The sequence below is a fragment of the Convolutriloba macropyga genome, chromosome 5 (assembly GCF_964194025.1).
Source record: "Convolutriloba macropyga chromosome 5, txConMacr16.3, whole genome shotgun sequence".
Lineage (NCBI taxonomy): Eukaryota > Metazoa > Xenacoelomorpha > Acoela > Convolutidae > Convolutriloba > Convolutriloba macropyga.
The window spans coordinates 21,029,375-21,050,849 of NC_134472.1; the positions used below are offsets into that span (position 1 = coordinate 21,029,375).

Genomic DNA, 21,475 nt, shown 5'->3' on the forward strand with positions numbered 1-21,475 from the left:
GATTTTCAGCAACACCCCTTCAGCATGGAATAAAAATTGTAGTTTTTTAATAAAAATCAATTGTAGCCCCTAACAGCTACAAAATGATGGTTCTATTTCATCTCCACGATGCATAAACAAAAATGAAAATTCGACTGAAGAAAAAAGCCAGCCTCGCATTGGAACACCAAGACTCAACCGAGCGCCTATCACTAACCAATTTCACCGTTTCATTTTTTCTCAACATTCTTTTCGGATTTAGTCACTAAACCAATTTCACCGTTTCATTTTTTTCTCAACATTCTTTTCGGATTTAGTCACTGAACCAATTTCACCGTTTCATTTTTTCTCAACATTCTTTTCGGATTTAGTCACTGAACCAATTTCACCGTTTCATTTTTTTCTCAACATTCTTTTCGGATTTAGTCACTGAACCAATTTCACCGTTTCATTTTTTTCTCAACATTCTTTTCGGATTTAGTCACTAAACCAATTTCACCGTTTCATTTTTTCTCAACATTCTTTTCGGATTTAGTCACTGAACCAATTTCACCGTTTCATTTTTTTCTCAACATTCTTTTCGGATTTAGTCACTGAACCAATTTCACCGTTTCATTTTTTTCTCAACATTCTTTTCGGATTTAGTCACTAAACCAATTTCACCGTTTCATTTTTTTCGGATTTAGTCACTAAACCAATTTCACCGTTTCATTTTTTCTCAACATTCTTTTCGGATTTAGTCACAAATCGCTATCATCTCAAAAGTGAAGATTTCATAACGGAAAAGAATACAAAAAAGAGTAGGCACTGTAACAACTTTTAAAGCTTATTTGTGCTTTTGAGCACGTGTTAGGATGCTGCGGGGTTGACGATATGCGACAATTGCTAACAACTAACACATGCGATGCCACCATTGGATGCATGTCAAGACCTAATTTTGTTGAGAGTGATAATAAACTAATTTATATCGGAACTGCACTTGTGAGTACGTCTGTACAGGAACAAACGAAAATTTGAATAAAGTTGGTGCAGTGGTTTGTATTTCCTGAAAAAGTAAACAGGTTTTACAGTAAGCAGCGAGTCTCTGAATAGAATCTTGTTTCTAAGTTGATCAGCTTAACAAGCTATTTCAACTTAGCAGCAAGTCCGTGAACAGCAACTCTGAGCATGACCTATAAGAAAACTCACTACACCTGTGTCTCAAAAACGGCAGGCAGGACAATTGTATGCAATTCACCAATACGAGTCGTTTGACCCTAAGTGAAATTTGCTGAGCGGCCGTGGAAAACGCTAACAAATTTGTGAAACCTACTTTCTGTCTTTCGTAAGAAGAATTCACGTGAAATCTACTTACCATTTTAGCTGGACAAATAAAAACGTAGCTGTGTAACCACTTTCGATAATTTTGCGTACTCAAAAATCACAATTACAGCTGAGGGATATTTCTGAAATACCAAATATAGTGTAATCGAATTACCTTAAACTTTAGAAATTAGGTAACATAGAAGCTACAACTATCAAATGCATGTATTTTGATAAAAACTAATCCTGAATTCAATTTTTTAAGGGTGCATTTTGATTTCTATAAAGATAGATTTAATTACAAAGCGCGTGGAATATAACTACTTCAAATCTTCTAATTGCACTCAAGTTGAAAGCGTGATTTCTAATGACAATTATCTGTAAGTCCTTTTATATTTTCTTTGTTGTGAACTCTGCTTACGGTTTCTCGCTTATATGTTTCGAAGACAGGCAATTGTTAGAGATTAAGTTACGAATGAAGGCAAATTTGCATCATAAATTTAGGGCCAAGATACTCCTAAAAATTAACCTTTTCAGCTTTCAACTTTAATTGACCTGACCAACAAATGTGAGGCGGTAGGATTTTGTCATCTCGAAAATACGAAACCCTTGTTTACATGATTTTTGGAGTTAGGATCACAATAAAAGGGAATTTTTGCACTACTTATTAAAGAGAAGGAAATTGTTTCCACAAAATTAGGCTCGGAGTAGCAACTCAGATTGGTCGCGGGGACACTAAATGGAATATTCTTTTTCATTGGATAGTTTCTACATATAATTTGATTGTAAACACTCGTTAATTTTTTGTAATTTACAGAAAAAACGTGATTATTTTTCCGTTGATGATACATTAAGTAAAAAATTTTCCATTGACCAACTCAACTATCCCGTAACTCTGTATCCCGGTAATAGCACAAATATGTGGGAACTATTCGACTAAATTTACGTACGCTGATAAATTAAGCACAACAGACTGCTGCCTTTTGATTCTCTCGATTTCTTTTTGCTCTCCCTTTCTATCCGTAAATAGCCCGATGTGACCATAAATCGTAATCTGATAAAAGGTTGTCGGAAGCAAATGAGCATTGAGAAAAGGAGCTAGCTTCAAATGTGACCGACAAGACTATATTGGCTGCTCTAATTAGTTATTAAGAAAATATTTTGAATTAATTATTCGTCATAAGTACAATCATATTATATATTTATGAGTAAGATAGAAAATTATCCTATTTTCAGTTTCAGAAACATGAATGAGGCAGATGGTTTTTCCAATGATTGTATTGCCATCATTTTTTGACTTGTGTGATATAAGGTGACTCAGAAGCAGACAGATGTAAAATCCAGATACAAATATTGAAATGTAGCACAATTAATGGTATTTAACAATAGCTAATTTTTCTGTTTCCAATCTCATGGAGCTAAAGAATTTCAAACAGATGATAAATGGGGTGAGAAATTTGCGGGAGTGGAACAAAATAAATTTTAAAACTCTATTTAATCAAATAATAGTTAGAAAAGAAGATACTTTTCAATTAGTTTGCGCTAGTAAAAGACAACATTGTGCTGAGTATCATGATCATAGTGAATTATGACCATTAATAACTGACGTTGTTTTTTTTCGTTTCATAATGGCAAGAACTAATTGTTAAGGCAGATAGCACCTTCTATTAGGCTCTGCTAACATACAATGCATGTAAAAGAGCCCATATGATTGTTCACACAGACTAATCAAATTTTAAAATTTCATCGAATCACAGGTCCTTTAGAAGCCATATTTCTCTTATCTGTTGTGTTTCATTTCCGTTTGATAAATTTGATGTGGAATTTTTTAACTGGTTGAAGAACTATCTGCCCATAAACAGCAAAATCTTCGGCCATAGTGTCCGATACCATGTCGAATTTCTTGACGATTGAAGCTATAACCAGTTTCTCTTCCAGTAGAGCAAATCTTTGTCCAATGCAGTTGCGCATTCCAGCTAAAAAAATTGTTTTTTTTTTAGTTTATCATATATGCAGAAATTTATAGCTTGTCTAGTAGGGGCACAGAAGTAACAATAGAAGTAGTATGACATTGATAAACGCTCTGAACACTCAATTATGTACTTAACAAATCGGTATTGACATATTTGAAAGCAAATTATTTTTGAAATGATACAGCACAAATGTTATCATTGGTTTCGCTTCCAGTAAGAAATCAGGCTTCTGTTACTACTCAAATTATGCAAACTGCTTCCGAAGTAACCGGTCAACCCGGACGTCCTACCAATAACAAATAAAGATCACTGAAACCGTCAAAGTATTTGGCGGCGAATTGTTTTTTGTACTAGCTGATTAGTTTTGTAACACCTTGGTGTCGCGAAGTATAAAAACCATAGCAGGATAAGTCAAGAGTTACAATCGAAACAATTGAGTTAATTAATCGTTTTAACGGTAATATCAATCTAAGATAGACAATAACGCCCATGACCCTATAAGCGCAAAAATTGAACAAAAAAAACTTATCTTCAGGCTAAAAATGACGGGCTAGACATATAAGAGAACTGTTGAGAATTTAGCAAAAAATATATAAATACGCTCAGAGTTCTTGGGATTCAGGTTTTGTGACCCAATATTCGACTTCTAAAAGCTACGTGCAAAGACACAGCTTCAAGCTCAAATTAATGTTTAATGTCTAATAAAACTAATTGCCAATTTGTTTAATTTTTCATAACAAAGTTCTTTCAAAACAAATTTTTCCATTTAAAAATACATCATAAACTTTGGGCTAGCGGGGTCTAACTGGGCATAAGAGACAAAGAACGGTAAAAGCAAAGAAAAATCTTAAGTTGAAAAATAGCAACAAGAACAGAAAATAACTGAAATTAACGGAGAAACTAATAATCTATTACTCTGGTCTATACAGGAACAAATAATGATATTTAACAAACCATTCGACCCTACATGCCTAACACTCGAACAATAAAAAGTAACGAAGATAAAAATTAATAAATTCGTTTTTACCTCTCTTTTTTAAAAATGATGGTGACAGTTTTATCTGGTTAAAAGTTAATAGGAAAATTTAAGCGAACCCTAGTTAGCTTGTATAATTTAATAGTTTGTAAAACAAGTTTCGTATCTGTAGTCGAGAGAAAAACTAACAAGAAGGACAAAAATATTTTGTAAAAAGTGAAATGCTTTTGAAATTGCTTTAAGTCTAAACAACAAACAGATATCTGTATAATATCATACTAATAATTGAGTGAAATTAGATGAAATTTTAAAGCGCAAAGTGACAATAATACAGGAGGTGAGGATAAAACCAGCACTTTAGTGTTCGAAAATATGGTTTCTAAGTTTGGAAAAAAATGTTAACAAATGATACAAATTGAAAACAGTCTTGCGAATTACTTTATTACCAGAAAAAAATCGCAACAGTGGTCACTGCAGAAAATTGATTGAAAACATATTGTGTCGAAGTCATCAAAAGGGGTAGGTATTATCTGAGAACCGTGCAGAAGTTCCCTTGTGCTGCATCAAGTAGGCGATGAGAACTGTCAATAATGAAATCAAGTTACAGACAACAAAGTATACTTGTTAGTTCTAATGAAAACAATTGTTCTCATAGTCGTGATAATAAGGATGAAAATTATTTATGAGTTCAGAAGACGTTTTTATTGGCAACTTGAACTCTTAGAAAGCAGATCAGAATTTTTTTTCAATAATCCTGAAAATTCAAATTTGTCTCTTCTTTGCTCTTTTTTTGAATGATTTTATCATCCCAACTTTTTCCAGACAAGAACTACAAATAATCTCATCTTGCAAGTGTTTCTTAAAAATTCAAAAAACTGGAAATTGAGCTCACAAAATGAAAAATTATTTAAAGCCAAGAAAGTAATTTACTCAAAATGTCTTTGATTGTTTGGAAAGAAATAATGTCTAAGTGAAAACGAAACTTCGCGAAGTATAGAAATAAATCAATTAATTTTACAATGGCGCAAAAGATGACCAAATTGATTTGATGCCAAAAGAGACGAGACAACAAAAAGACAACGGATAAGCTCAAAACTCAAAAACTCACTCACAAACAATTAGTTTCAAATTATTAAGGACACTCGGCTTAAAAAATTGTTGAGCATGCTCAATTATGTTCAATTAGAGAAAAAATGATTGTTGTCTTTGACTAGATCAAGTAACAAGGCAGCAAAAATATTAAAAATTGAATCTCGAAAGTCCGAAAACAAAAAAAAACAGATTTCATAAAGATCACGTAATTTTCATCCGACGTCCAATGAGATTTTGTATTAATTAGAAAAATGACAAGGCAACAAATTCAACAACAAATAAGGGGAAAAATCAAAATTTTTTTAATTCATGAAGACCCGTCTCAAAGCTGAAGAAGTCTTAAGAGCTTCAGCTATAAATTAAAAAAAAATGCGAAGGTTTCCTCATAGCTTTTTGGAAAACTTATTAGACCTATAAAAAACGGAAAACTCAAAGAATTTTCAAAGACTTGAAGCTTTATGAAATTATATGTCAGAATCTCATCAGGATGACGATGATGTTAATTGTTCTAAGACCAAAATTGTAGTGCTGAGATCTACGTATCAACGCAGCTTCAAGTTGAAAAAAATGTAGCTAAATAAAAAAAAATTGCAAAAAAACTGCAGTTTACACTTGATGAAGCTCGGCATATAACCGACAAAATGCATAAAAATGACAAAAATTCGAATTAAAATATAAAAATAGCAATAATTACATAATTGTTTCAGAACTTGTCTAAATATTTTTTGCTGGTTTGAATGGTCCCTATATTAAAAAACACTATGTAAAAAATTGTTTTAGAGGCATTAGTAACACCTATGTCTCAAAAATGGGGATTCAGAAGACGTCATTGCTGTCAGAAGACCTGTGTGACCAACGTCAATCCTGCACGTAAAAGTAAAAACAATTCGCTATTTTGGACTCAAACATCAATCAATTTAACTTACCTTAAGCTTTACACTGTTTACTCAGTTCCAGTCTCGAAAGATCAGAGTGAAAAGCATCAAAACGCATTGTGCAGTAAACACAGATCGCCAAAACAAACAAAATTCTCTGGATTATAAAACTCTTTGAGATCAATAATTTCTCGCTATTTCTATCCGGCTGTTAATCAGATTTTGTTTGATTTATTTTTTATTTTTATCTATTTTCAGGGCTTTAATCGATTTTGTTCGGCGTTCGCTTTAAAAGGGCCAATCAAAGCGTTGTTTTCACGAATACGTTTCTTACCACTAAAGGGCATGTAACAGTATGGGTTTTCCCCAACAGGAACTTCCTTCCTAATCCAGCGCCCCGGGTCAAATTTATATGGCTCTGGGTAAATGTCGGGATCATGGTGAATGGCGAATGCCTGGAACATTATTGTAGTTCCTTTGAGCAGTTTGTATCCATTAATTTCATCGTCCTCGGTTAAATGCCGACCATAGTTTGGAACAACCGGATACATTCGGAGGCCCTCTTTTACCACAGCTTCCAAGTATGGCATATTGAGTAGTGTATTCTAAAATAAAGTGTATTCAAAACAGTAAGTGATAACAGCTCTGATCACCATTTGCTCCGCTTAAACAAAAAATTGTAATCATCAACATGTGTGACGAATTAGAAATGTGGTTTCGAACTTGCAATTGTTAATATTATTAGATTGTCTGCAATTAACATGTACCGTTATAAAAGTGTATGCACCAAGGGAGTTCCACCAAAGAGGCACCAGAGTTAAGACTAATAAAAATTACGATGAGAGACTTTCTTGAAATTGGTGGACACCAGTTGCAGCAATCATGTGCTTTATTGAAGAATATCAGTTATTAATACTTAACAAGAGATTTAATTGAAGTCCTGATCCTCAATAGTAAAAAAAACCCAGAGTAGGCTACATACAATTGGCAGTAGATATAAATAGTACGTAATACTTGAATAAAAGCGGTTGGAATAAACAATTTGGTTTTTGGAACTTTGATCAATCCTTAATAAAGATCAAAACAGACTTACAAACTCTAAAAAACTAGCTCCTAATTCATTAATTGAATTTTTAGAGTTACTATATTTTTAAAGTTAAAGTTACTATACGGGTAAATATAACCAACACAATTTTTTGCTGAAAGTAATGTAAGAGCTCAGCTTTTCGTGTCACTGCACAGTTTTTAACTTTTTTCATGACAATTCAAGTTAAGTGTAACGCATCTGCGTTTAATCTTCTTGTTCGCTTCATTTCTTTGAGCAACATTTTTCTTTTTTATTAAATTTAATTGATATATCAAGTTAACATAGGTGACCGGACAACAGTTCGAAAGGACAGTAGATCGAAAACATGAAAATTGGTAAAATAGATAGAAAACAAGGCGGCTCGGTAATGTGCAATGGCACATAAGGTTCCGACCCCACCCATCCACAATTTTGGCATAATTGTCTACCAAATGAGGAACAGATAGAAAAACCCAAAAATTATTTTTTGCGAATCCCAAAAAAGCCCAAGTCTTTTTCAAAAAATTCTGTATGAACGATAAGATAACCTCCAAAACAAATAACTCAGTGGAGTAAAAATTGATGCATTAGATTGCTGTAATATGTCAAGATTAAGAAAGCGAGTCAAAACGAACAGCAAAATCAAACAACAAAAACAACAAACATTAATTACATCAAAAAATTTATGTCCCTCTTAAAAACTAAATTTAATAACAAAGTCAACATACCGTCAGATAAACCTGAAACTAAACAAAAATAACTTATAAATCACCAGAAAACATATGCGACCAGTCCATAAAAAGGTTTGGTAACAATTATACAAAAAAGAACAAAAACATAAAAGTAAAAAAAATTAACTTATTTTTTTGAAACATTTAACTTCAAAGTAATAAAAACCATTAGGAATAAATTAATATTACCACAAATTTGCGATTACCACTGCTTCTATAGAAGGGCATTAGGACCTGACCTTATTCATTTTTTAGAGCGACTAAAAAGAACAACAAAGAACAAACAAAATTTCAATTGAAACTTGCCAGAAAACGCTGTCAAAACCGTCAAGCCAAATTTTGGCACTCAAAATATATTTGATTGCGCCTTCTTCAAACAGTTATAATGTAGTACGTGGCCATTCATTAGTAAGACTAGGTAACAAGTAGACAAAAAAGCGAAGTGCTAAAGTATGTAATACTTTTAATTTTTTTTTCGAAACAAAATTACATTCAATGTCATGAAAGGCATTAATTACAAAAAGAGCTATTTAAATATCGTCGTTTTTTCATGAAAAGGAAACCCTCGAGACCTGTAATTATCCAGAATATTTCTTGCATCTACAAAAGAACGTCAAATATGACAAACATCAAATTAATTTAATTTTTTTTTGTGAAAAAGCGGTGTCGAAGCCAGTAAGGTCATTACAAAATCTTTAAAAAAAAGATTTTGGGACACCAATCCATTTTATTCCCTTGACACCCATAATGTCATATTTGACCTGTAATCAACTAACGAGATTAGGTAACAAAAAGAAACATAAAAAGAACAAAATTGCGAAGTTAAAAAAGTTTTTTTTTTAATTTTGGAAAACGATGGGTTTGAAAGTCATAAAAGCCATCAGCTATCTGCTAATATCAGAATATCGGTTTTTCTATTCTTCCATGAAAAGCCAATGAAAGCTATCACTATACAGGAAATTTCATACGACCGAAACGACAAAGTATAAATGACAGTTAAGACAAAAATTAAAAAATTCAATTGATTTCTTCAAGAAAGAGGCGTCGAGGCCATTAAAACGATGATTTATGTCTTTCAGCATTTTAATATGTTCAATTGTGCTTTAATTTGAATGCTAATAAGGTGACATGAGAACTGTCAATAATGTGATAATGTGACAAAATTAGAAAACGTGAAAAACTGGCAAATATCAAAACAAACAAAAATCTAAAATCTTGTAGTATCAAAGCCAGAAATCAATAGTTTCAGGCTTAAAACTGCAACCGAGAATAAAGGTTAACTCAGTAGAAAGAAGAAGCAGTCTTTTTTTGCTGACACGAAGCTGGAAGTTGAACAAATTAAGAAAAAAATAGAGGAAAAGTTAATTAAGCCATTATTTATTGAAAAGTCAATTATTTTTAAAAAAGAAACGACCATAAACTTTCAATTAAAAAACTAAATGCATTAGCTTGGAGCTGTTTAGCAAGCGAATTGGTTGGACCTATCACTCCTGAGCTTTGATTTGATATGTTCTGTTCTTTATTATTAAAAAAAAGTCTTTTTTTTTACAAAAAAAGACCGACTGATTACAACCCGATTTTTTTTGGATTGTAACAGTCCAAGAATGGCCCAAAACTACCCCTGTTAATACTTATTGTCCATTAAGAACAATTGATTTTTCGAATGTTGTAGATATAGATAATTTCTGAGTTGAAACTCAAAATAAATTTTGCATTTTTGATAATCAACGTAAAGTTAGCAAAGTTAAGTAAAGTTAGCAAAAAACGGCAAAGTTTTAACTACAAGGCACTCTCTGCGGACTCTGAAGTAGAAATAGCCCCCCTCTGAGTCTACAAAGATTGTATGAGTGTTAATTGGGGGTGTACTGTAGGCAAATTTAATCAAAGTGGACTAAAGTAGCTTATTTCGTGCTGTTGTTGATGAAAAAAGCTAAATTTTGAAATGTTTATCCAGATTTTTTGACCAAAAAATTAAATCAAAACAATCAAAAATGCTTGTTCGTCTTCAAAAATAAAATCAACGACGCTATTCTTAAAAATTATAGCAAATTTAATGTGAGTAAAAACAACGTGAATTCACTCTTCTTTTCTCACTCTTCGGCTTTACGCACTCTTCTTTTCTCAGAAGTTTAAGCCTCGATTACTCCCTGTAGAAAACGAAAATTAAAAAAATCTTTTTAATTCCATATTCTACGCTGGACGGGCTTTCTAATGATACCAGTCTTAACTCTCTACGATGAATATATCGAGCGGCGAAAATTCACGGAACAAAAAAAAACCCAGTTGAGTATATAGTTCCTCCCCCCTCAAGAGGGTCGGAACAATTAACCTATATTCTCATTTGCTGAAATTAAGTGTTATTTGGTAGCTGACATAAATTACCGCATTTGACAATGTCTAGCGAGCAGCGAGGCTTGCTTTAGCAGTTGTGAGACATAATATGAATCTATCAAAAACGGCGCTAGTGAAAATGGCAGACGCGCCAAATTATAAAAATTTTGTTGCTGGCCAATCAGAATTGAGAAAACGTTAAAACTGTTTTCTGATTGGCTGATTGCTTAACAATTTTTTCATGCTTTAAAATAGCATATGAATACTAACAAAAATTTGTTCAGAAATTGCGTAAAGCCGAAAAAGAAAAAAATGTTTAATTTAAAGCAGTTTTATTGATCTAAAATTACACTGTTTTAAATTTGTCAACCAATCAGATTCGTTGAAATTTCTATCTTCTGATATGTCTAATTGTTGATACGTCACCGTGAAAGCCAAACATAGTATCACAACCGAACATGTTAAAGGCTGCATTGTGAATGCTTTATCTGATTGTGACCAATAAGCAAATTGAATAACTTCATTTTCGATCTACTGTCCCAATTTTTGCTTTCTAGCTGTTGTCTTTCAATTAATTGTCCGAGCACCGTTAACAAAAACGTGCACTGATCTAATTGCGTTAAATATAATGAAGTAAAATACAGAATTCTAGTGTTTTTATAAAAAAAAGTTTTTTAACCATAACCTGTTTAGTTTATTTAAACAAAATGAAATTGGTCTGTTTTCAGTTACGAGAAATGTCACAATATAGCAAAATTTTATTTGTTTAAAAAGCACGTGTTCTTTGAGGTTGCATTAAAAATATAGAAGAGACTAGAATTTAACCGAAAATTGAAGTAAAAAACAATTTGTTGCAATATGCGCGAAATTTCTTACCTTGACCTGTTTCGAGTCAAGTTCATTGATGTCTAATCCCTGAAAAGCAGTGTCTACTTCCTTCTGTAATTTTTCTAACACGTCTCTGTTGTTGCACAAAGACTGTAGAAGACACGACATAGAAGCAGAAGTGGTGTCATGGCCTAAAACAATTAAAAATTGCCGCAGACTGATATGATCAAAGTAAAAGATAGTGTGCTAATTGAAGATTAATCTGGAGCTCCATCAGCTGAAAATCACGTTAACTGCATAAACCGCATAAAAGTTTCTTGTTTTTTTGTTTTCGGGGATCTATTCATTTTGTTTTCTGGGATCTATTGTGTTTGCCCCCGGGCTCTTGGCATTTATATGTTACTTTCACTCCACCCTCCGGGAGCATGTACTAATGTTTACATGGTAAAGGGTTATATTAACACATAATTTTTAACGGGGGAGAAAAAAATCACTATAAGCAAAACAGAACAGATATTTTTCCTAAATTACCGAATTTCTAGATCTTTCTTCTTATCAATTCTCTGTATAATATGCGTCTCAGGTACAGAATTTTTGATTTTTCGTATAAAATTTTTGTGTTAAATTAAAACATGAGTAAGTGTTTGAAATGAAATGAATCCACTAAGCATGAGCCCCCAAACAAAAAGGATCGCATATTATTTTCACAAAACTAACCATACACACTAAAAACATAAATTTCGAAAACCTTCGAGGACAACCGCAGGCCTTGCTGTACTCCTTTTGGTCTTAGAGCAATAGGCAAAACATTCAATCCAAAATGTTATTAGATAAAACACGCTACACAATCAGATTTAAATCTTAGGGGCAAAAACTTAAATTATCGTTTCACATTATTTGTATGTAAGTTGTGGATAAAACAAGGAAACCAACCACCAGTAAAATTTGACCCTTTCTCCTAACGCTAATCGCGCATGTCGAATCGGGCCAAATTTTACTGCTTTTTGGTTTCCTTGTTTTATCCACTACTACATATTATCTTTATAATCACTCAAAATCTATCATTTCTTGTCTCACTTAGTGCACTCCACTAGTACAGAGTTAAGCTGGTAATTATCCATAATCAGACGGATAGTTCGGGTTCTATCCCCACCAAATCCGGTGGACGTATCCCAGATACTAGTATAAAACTAGTGAGACCGTGTAACAAGCCCGTAAATCCAATTTGCGAAAATAACTTGAATAAAAAAAGAAAAATTGAACAAAAAATTGAAAATATTAAAATATTTAAAATTTTCATATATTCCCCGTAATAAATATTTAATCAATCTAAAACTAAAACTTTCTTGTCTCACTTCGCGTAGTGGTTAAATCATCGAGTCGAGTTTAGTTGCTTTAGCAAACGGAAAGTTTGGGGTTCCTTCCTCACTGACTCCAGTGAACGTCCCCCGATTCTGATGAAAAACTATGAAAGTAAGTGAGATGAAAAAACCAAATTCACAGTTCTTAAAAAAGATGGTCCCTGCTGTGAGACTGTATATGGGACACACTGTGATGGGTATACAGTCAAAAACGCTGAGATCGGTGGAAACACAGTGATACGTGTTTTTTTTCCAATGGAACTTGCGAAAATTGGTGACGCCACTGCGGGGATAACTTGAACAAAAAACGGGCTAACTCTAAACTTTTATATTAAATCTTTTGACATATTCCTTGAATCTATCTTTGGCATATGTGTGTCTATATCTAAGAAGATAAATACACAATCCACACTTAGCATTTCTAAATCTATAGTAAGAAATATGTTTATTAACCGTACACATATAACATGTTAAATATAAACTCTTGCCATTATAATGTTTTTCTAAATGTTTAATATAATCTTTTACTTTAATTATATCTTTGCATATATAACAACAATATTCTAATTCTTTGCAATTATCACAACACTCCCTCCAATGCCTATTTTTACACTTATCACACTTCATTTTTCACTTTCGAAAAATTATTTTTTCGAAAATTTTCCCCAATAAAACACACCATGTCTCACTCAACTAAGAGTAATGTGAACTTCAGCGACGTCTGTAATTTATCCTTTGAAACAAAGAAGGGTTTATACAGACATCAATCATACGATCCCAAACATAAAGAACTATTGGAGAAAATGTTTGATTCTGATTTGGATGAGGCTATAACTGAAGCCCCAACTAAAACTGAAGCCTCAACTAAAACTATAGAGAAGATGTATGATTCGGATGGAGACTTTATCTATGTCAAATTTTCTACGAAAATTGAAACTAAAGGTATTACTAAAATTAAAACTAAAGGGTCTTCGACCTTGGTTGTTGAAACAAGGCTTGCCCTTCCCCAACCCGGCGACAATATCTACACCAGAATTAAGTATGAGTGTAAAGAATGGCATGACGAATTTAGGAATTAAATAGCTCTAACTGCTCATTCATATAGTCATAATCGTCAGTATCTAGAAAACACAGAATACTTTGATGTAAACTCTAGCCAGAACATGAAAGAATTTTATTTTACTGATAAAGCTGGAAATTACATTGAAGATATAGATGAAGCCATTAATAACTCATCAGAAGAAATTCAAAACTGTTACCAGTATAGAAAAGTTAAGAGTTTTAAATATAAGATCACGGCTGAGTGTGAGTTCGAAAAGAGAAGCAAAGAAGAAGTTAAAACTACTAAAATATTTTTCAACACTGACTATATTATTAATGACGCAAGATATGAAAATGGAGACTTCAGACAATGGCTAGATTTCGAAAAGGAATAATATGAAGGTTATGGATATGAATTTGAGTTTCGCGGATTAAGAAGTATTCAAATAAATATTGAACCAACCAAAGCATATATTGGTAGTTATATAGATTTAACCCCCGATCTCAAAAACTCTAAATCAATACTGAATATACGCAATTCCAAATATAACTGCTTGAAACTGACTGTTACTGCTTGGCTATATCCTGCCATGCAACATGCAACACGTGAAAGTAAATATGTAAATAATCTAATTGCACCAAGACAACAACATGAAGATGACTTCGGATATATATTAAGAATACAAAAATTGTACAATATTAATATTTAGATATACACAACTTGTGGTGGGGGTAAAGTAGAATTGTTTAAACCAGTGGATGATTTTGAGAAAGATAGAAAAAATGTCAGAAAATTGGTTTGGGGAGACGGTACTACAGAACACTGTGCTCTAATTAAAAACATAGAAACCTTGTTAGAACGACCAAATAAAAATAACATTAAATTTTATTTTTGTGATAGATGTACATTTTGTTTGATGATTCACAAATTAAATACGACAAACATAAATGCAGCCACTTTTTCAAACCCGAGTGTTTGTCCTAAGAAAAAGAAAATTACTTTTATAAATGAACATAAGCGTCAGAATATAAAAAATACTATAACTGCTGATATAGAATGTTGCATTGTTGAAGTCGCAACTAATGACTGTAAATATTTAATAGCTGAACACATACCAATAAGTGTGGGTTACATCTGGCAGTGTAATTTCAAATACTGTTTCGGTCTTGATTGTATCAAAAATTCGCTAGTGATCTATTAGAAATAGAAACTGAGAATAACTTCAAGCGCAACAAACAAATGATATTCAATGAAGAAGATAAATTATATCTTGAAACTAATAACACTTGTCATATCTGCAGTAAAACGTGTATAAATAAAGTAAGAGATCATAGTCGTGAAACTGGTAAATACAGAGAACCGGCATGTAAAATATGTAATCTGAGGTATAAACAACAAAACTTCATTCCTGTAATAATCCACATTGGCTATAGCTGTGACTTCAACCTACTATATAGTGATTTCTTCAAACAGAATAATGATAAAAGAGAAGTAGATAACACACCACTAGCCGCTGGTAAGTCTAAGATGTTTAGTATTGGTTGTCTTAAATTCTTAGATAGTTATAACTTCTTTGCTATGCTTCTAGATCAAATGGCAAAGATATATGGGTGTAAAACTAAAACATTATATCCATATGAATACTTTGATTTGGGTAAGTACCAAGAAGTTATAGGTATTCTAAGCATAGAAGACCTCAAATCCTCTCTTTCGAATAAATTACCAACACAAGAAGAGGTCGATATCTTTAATAAAGACAACAGTCATAAAACTGGTCATAAAATTATAGAGTATTTACAAAATGATATGGAAATATTAGACTATTGCATGAATGAATATGTTAAACTAAATATAAAAGAATACAAAATCAACCCCTTACACTATGAAAGTCTACCAGGCTATAGTTTTGATTGTTGGTTAATGTCAAGCGGTGTTACATTAGATACATTACAAGATAAAAAATGTTAGATGATTTTGTTGAAGAAAAGAGAAAAGGTATGTGTGGTATAAAGGGTGATAGATATATTAATAAAGGTAATGGTTATGGTAATGGTAATAGTAATAGTAATGGTAATGGTGATGGTAATGTTGATGCTAATGCTAATAGTAAAAACAGGAACATGGCAGAGCATGTCATGATGTCTATATGGTACATAAACGCAAACAACCTATACGGTTATGCAATGATGCAAAAGCTACCTTATAAAGACTTCAAGTACACCGACACATCTATAGATGTTGTACTAAATACTCCAGATGATAGCGATCACGGTTACTTTATAATTTGTGATAATAATTATACTAATAGTTGTAAAGAGAGAACAGAACAGTTAGCACTAATGCCTAATAAAAGAAAGATAAATGATAATGAGGTAGGCTATGGAGAAAGAGATGGAGGCAAGTCAAGATCAGAGAAATTAATCTTAGACCAAAACAACAAGACAAAATATATGGTTCATTATAGAATGTTAAAGTTCTATGTTAAGATGGGTGTAACTAAAAGTAACTAAAATCATAGAGTAATTAATTTTAAACAAGATTATATATGTAGAGATTATATACAAAACAATACAAATAAAAGAGCAACAGCTACAACTGAAGCAGAGAAGGATGTAAGGAAATTAATGAACAACTCACCATATGGGAGAATGCGCATGAATCCCCTACATTTCCTTCAAAGTAAGTTCTTACATGATGAAGAAAAGATAATGAAAAGTATAAGTAAACCAACATTTAAGAATATAACTAGATATAAGGATTATAGCCAAATTGAATATATAAAAAAACAGAATATGATTCTCCAGTATATGTAGGTGTTACTATCTTAGAGTTAAGTAAATTACACATAAATGATGTATTCTATAATATTCTGCAACCATCTCTCAAAGATCTACAACTCCATCTACAGCTCCATCTATGGATATTGATAGTTTTGTATTAAACTTTAGTGAGGATAATGTTGACAATGAATATATGGACTTAAGTAATCTAGACCCACCAATCAAAACTAATAATAAAGTTCCAGGTAAATTCAAACATGAATTGGGAAGTAGAATAATAGAAGAGTTTATAGCCTTGTCACCAAAAACGAATAGCTTCAAAGATTACCCAAAAAAGCTAAAGAGAAAGGACTGAAGAATTGTAACAATGCTAAATATGAAGAGTATTATAATGCATTGATGTATAACACACAGAGAGCTTTAGATGAATGTAGAATACAAAAAGTTGGTGATAACATGACAACAACAAAAACAAGTAGGATTAGTCTAAACACATTTGATGATAAAAGATTCTATGTAAATAACATCAAAAGCCATCCTCATGATGAGAATATATGTCTATTCAAAAGAGATTTAATAAAAAAGATTAATACTACTCCTATAGAGCTATTAATAAAATTAGGGTTAGATGTAAGTAAAGAATGATTAGAATCATTAATAAACAATATTAAAGAGCTAACCATTAAAGATGATAGAAAGTTAATCTTTGCTGCGATTACACTATATAATGATTTATTATAATTATAAGAAATGACTAAACTAGAAACACTTATAGAATTAAACAGTCTAGAAAAACAAAACAGAACAAATAGATTAGAAAATAAATTAAAACAACAAGAACATTATGGTGAAAGAGAAGAGTTATTTGATCCTTTAACTAAAACTTTAAATACTAACGCTGAATCAGTGCAAGATCTTCAAAACAAAAACTTAGCCGCGCTAGACAGCAACACTAATGCTTTAAAGTGTAGGAAACCATCAACAAAGCAGCTTTCTTGATGAGCGAGCTGCTCTCTTAACACCTTCACCCGATCCACCCGTAAAATTAAAAGATGATAGAAGCGAAACATTTGCTGCAGACAATGATATGATTGAAATATTGTTAGAAATGGTTAAACAAACAAACAAACAATTTCAATTAACATCAGCTGATGCAAATTCAAACAAAGTTAAAATAAATGATATAGATGTATCTCTAGTCCCAGATGGTATAAAAATGAAAGGTAAAACCTATGATTTTTCTAAGGGTTTTGCTTTATTCATTACTAATAAAGATGTAACCGAGAGAGATTTAAAAGGAGATGAAATCAAAATAAAACAATTCCTAAAAGATATTGGTTATAAACAAGGAGGAGATACTAAAAGTAATAGATCAAAATTTATAAGAAGAATGTTTGCTAGTATTGGTGAACCCACTTCTCAGGTTATATCAATACCAACCTCCAGTGAAGATGAAATATATTGACATGATTCCACTTTTTATGAACAAAGGGTGGTAGAAGAAGAAGAAGAAGAAGAAGAACAAGAAGAGGAAGAAACTGTTTACAAGAGTGATGAAGAAGTGAAAGCTAGTGGTCTTAGCAAAACAGACCCGAATAGTTTAGTGTAAAGACTAGAATTACTTATACTAGAAACAGAAGCTGGTCATGATGGATTATATGATGAAATGCTAGATATATCTATGCAACTATTATTTATGAATATTATTAATCAAGAACAACTAGGTAATTTTGTTTTTAATTATGGTAAATAAATAATGGTGGAAAAACAACAACAACAAGACACAATTAAAATTAAACAATAACTCCTAGCTAAAGAAGTATTCAATACTCAAATAACAAAGTTTAGAAGGGAAAGAATAGTACCATTATATAAAGAAGAAACATGGTCAGCTGATTTAATTGATAATTCATCTGCAAGTAAGTACAATAATAATTATAATTTTATATTAATAGTTATAGATATATTCTCAAAATATGCATGGGCTATTCAAATAAAGAATAAATCTGGTTTATCTATAACTAAGAGTTTTAAAACAATCATATCAGAAGGTTCACAAGGTGGCTCTTAAAGTCGAAATCCAGAAAATTATGGGTAGATAGGGGTAGTGAGCTTTACAATAAAACATTTTAATCTTTACTTAAAGAATATGAGACAGAACTATAATCTACATATAATGATTTAAAAGCTGTGTTTATGGAGTGATTCAATAGAAAAATATTACATATAATTAATAAACCAATGTTCATCAATGGTGATGGTAATTGGTTAAATATATAAAACGATGCAGTCATAATATATAACAATAACATTCATTCAACAATAAATATGACACCAGTTGATGCTTCTAATAATCCTGATAAAGTTATATACACTTTTAGTTTTAAGAATTTCAAACCAAAATTTAAAGTTGGTGATTATGTTAGAAATGCAGATAAACGTAATATCTTTTCTAAATGTTACACTTCTAATTGGCATAGAGAACTGTTTAAAGGTAATGAAGTTTTGAACACACAACCACTAACATATAAGACATGAATGGAGAGATAATAGAAGGTAAATATTGCGAACAGGAATTAATAAAACCTGAGTTTGATTTCGAATCTATTAATGAAGTTTCGGAAACATAAGGTATAATTCTGTAATTTCTGTAAACAAATACAAAGATGACAAGAAATAGATTCAATCAGGCTAAACATCAATCAACATCAACATCAACGTCAACAAATGACTTAACACTAAGTAAGGCTCGTGGGTTATTCCTAGAAGAAAATGATAATAATGATATGAAGGATACCAATAAAATTACAATTGTTCATCCTCCAATAGATGAAAAAGATGTTGTTAATGAAGAGTATTGTGACAATAACTTATTATCTTCTAATAATAAAATAGAGATTTTAAGTAAAAACATAACTGAGCTAAGAAAGGGTGAGTTTGATAAAGTCACAATTAAATCACTACAACTAAATGAAACACAAGCTAATGGTGAACTGATTAATGAGTTTATTGAATCAGCAAGTGAAATCAAAATACTGTTAACTTTTGTAATAAAGTTGCTGCTGATACTATCTCTAAATATAATCAATTAAAACAAGAATTTGATATTAATAAGTTTAATCAAGATATTACTAACATACATTTATATGATATGTTTGCTAACGGTCTAAGAGAAAAGAAAGAATACAATTAATCTATTAGAGGTGTTATAGTACAACATATAATTGCTATACTTTTACGAAGTGCGTTAGTTGATAATAAAGAGCAAGAAAGGCTTGAGATGCATTATGGTTTTAAGCAAGAAGATATAATGAAAGAAATAGAAAAAATTTTTACTAATGAAAATAAGCAAAGTTATGACCAATCCCACAGCACCGAGTGAGAGATTACTATATCCAGATTTATCATCAGTATCAGAACGATTAAAAAATTAAAAGATTCAAGCAAATAAAAATTTTAACAACAATATTAACATTATAAAAGATATTAGAAATTATTATGAAAGTGAAACTAATAACTATAAAAAGAAGTTAAGTAGATATAAAAACTATATTAACGTAGCTGAGATAACAGAAATACTATTATCATCAATTGCAGCAACGACTACAACAACATCAGTTGCATTAACAGGTATAGGATTACCTTATTCTATACCAACAGCTTTTGCTACAGCAACTGTTTGTGGTTCATTATCAAAAACAGTTAATACTAAAATAAGAAATAAAATTATAAAGTATTCACAAATGTATTTTTTAAGTGAACAGTTTAGCGACAAGTTTAATAAACTATATACTAAATCAATAAATGATAATAAAATAGATAAAGATGATTATAATGAATTAGTCAAGGTATATGAAGAATATAAGAAGAACAAGAAAAATATATTAAGTGTTTTTTAAACTAAAGTTAGCAGTGCTTAGTAATAACAATGTTTAGTATTATTAGTATTAATATAATATTAGTATTAATACTTACCGATAGATGCAGATCAACGAAGTAGTTCTACTAATCTACGCAATAGTTATATTTAAACTCTTATATAATTAAACTATCTCTTCTTTGTACCTAATTATAAACTTCTTCCTTTTTGTACTACCTTTATACCTTCACCAGTAGTTGCAAATTTAATTAAATCAGGTGTGGCTGATAAAGCAGCTTTAAGGTTTCTAGATGTAGATGCACTTCCTAATTCACTTGCAATCTCTAAAGCCCTTACAGGATTATTAGCAACTTTCTTTCCAAAGTTAACTGTAGCTCTACCAACATTTTTAAAGAAATCTTTCAATCCCTCTTCTGCTATTGTTGCATCACTGACAGTCATTGACTTATTTCTCTTACACTTAACACAATTACTCTTTAACATCTTTGTTCCTTTGGCTGAGACAACCCCTCTTATGTTATTAGTACTACTATAATGTCTACCACCAACACAATATGAATTGGTTTTGAACTTATTTAAAAGACTCATTTCTATATATAAAAATTAATGGAAGTTAAAAGGTATGATCTTTTTGTTGTTAAGACTAAGCCTAAGCCTAATACTAAGGCTAAGACTAAGCCTAATCCTAAGAATAAACTTGAAGCTAGAGGTTTGTCTCTAGAGAATGAAAAGAAAATAGATACTATTTATGCTAAAGGTTTTGTTAAGACTGGTAGGAAACAATTTGATTAAGATAATGATTGGCTATAAGTATAAGTATAGGTATAAGTATAAGTATAAGTATAAGTATAAGTATAAGTATAAGTATAAGTATAAGTATAAGTATAAGTATAAGTATAAGTATAAGTATAAGTATAAGTATAAGTATAAGTATAAGTATAAGTATAAGTATAAGTATTAGTATAAGTATAATTATAAGTATAAGTATAAGTATAAGTATAAGTATAAGTATAAGTATAAGTATAAGTATAAGTATAAGTATAAGTATAAGTATAAGTATAAGTAAAAGTATAAGTATAAGTATAAGTATAAGTATAAGTATAAGTATAAGTATAAGTATAAGTATAAGCATAAGTATAAGTATAAGTATAAGTATACTATTATTACTAACTATAACTATACTATTAGATATAAGTATACTATAACTACACTATTAGATATAACTAAGATATAATATCAACCATCTTATTAGCATCACT

At 31.1% G+C, this 21,475-nt stretch overlaps 1 protein-coding gene across 1 annotated transcript in view; it reads right to left on the reverse strand.

Moving 5' to 3' along the window:
- Window positions 1–2,504: 2,504 nt before the first annotated feature.
- LOC142340308 (cytochrome P450 4c3-like) overlaps window positions 2,505–21,475 on the reverse strand; it is a 74,370-nt gene continuing 55,399 nt past the window's right edge. Inside the window, exons 11-13 of the mRNA XM_075390882.1 lie at window positions 11,202–11,344; window positions 6,532–6,802; window positions 2,505–3,257 (exon numbers count right to left, since the gene is read on the reverse strand). Of these exons, the coding sequence (XP_075246997.1) occupies window positions 3,076–3,257; window positions 6,532–6,802; window positions 11,202–11,344 (596 nt within the window). The 3' untranslated portion in view covers window positions 2,505–3,075. The remainder of the gene's footprint in view (window positions 3,258–6,531; window positions 6,803–11,201; window positions 11,345–21,475) is intronic.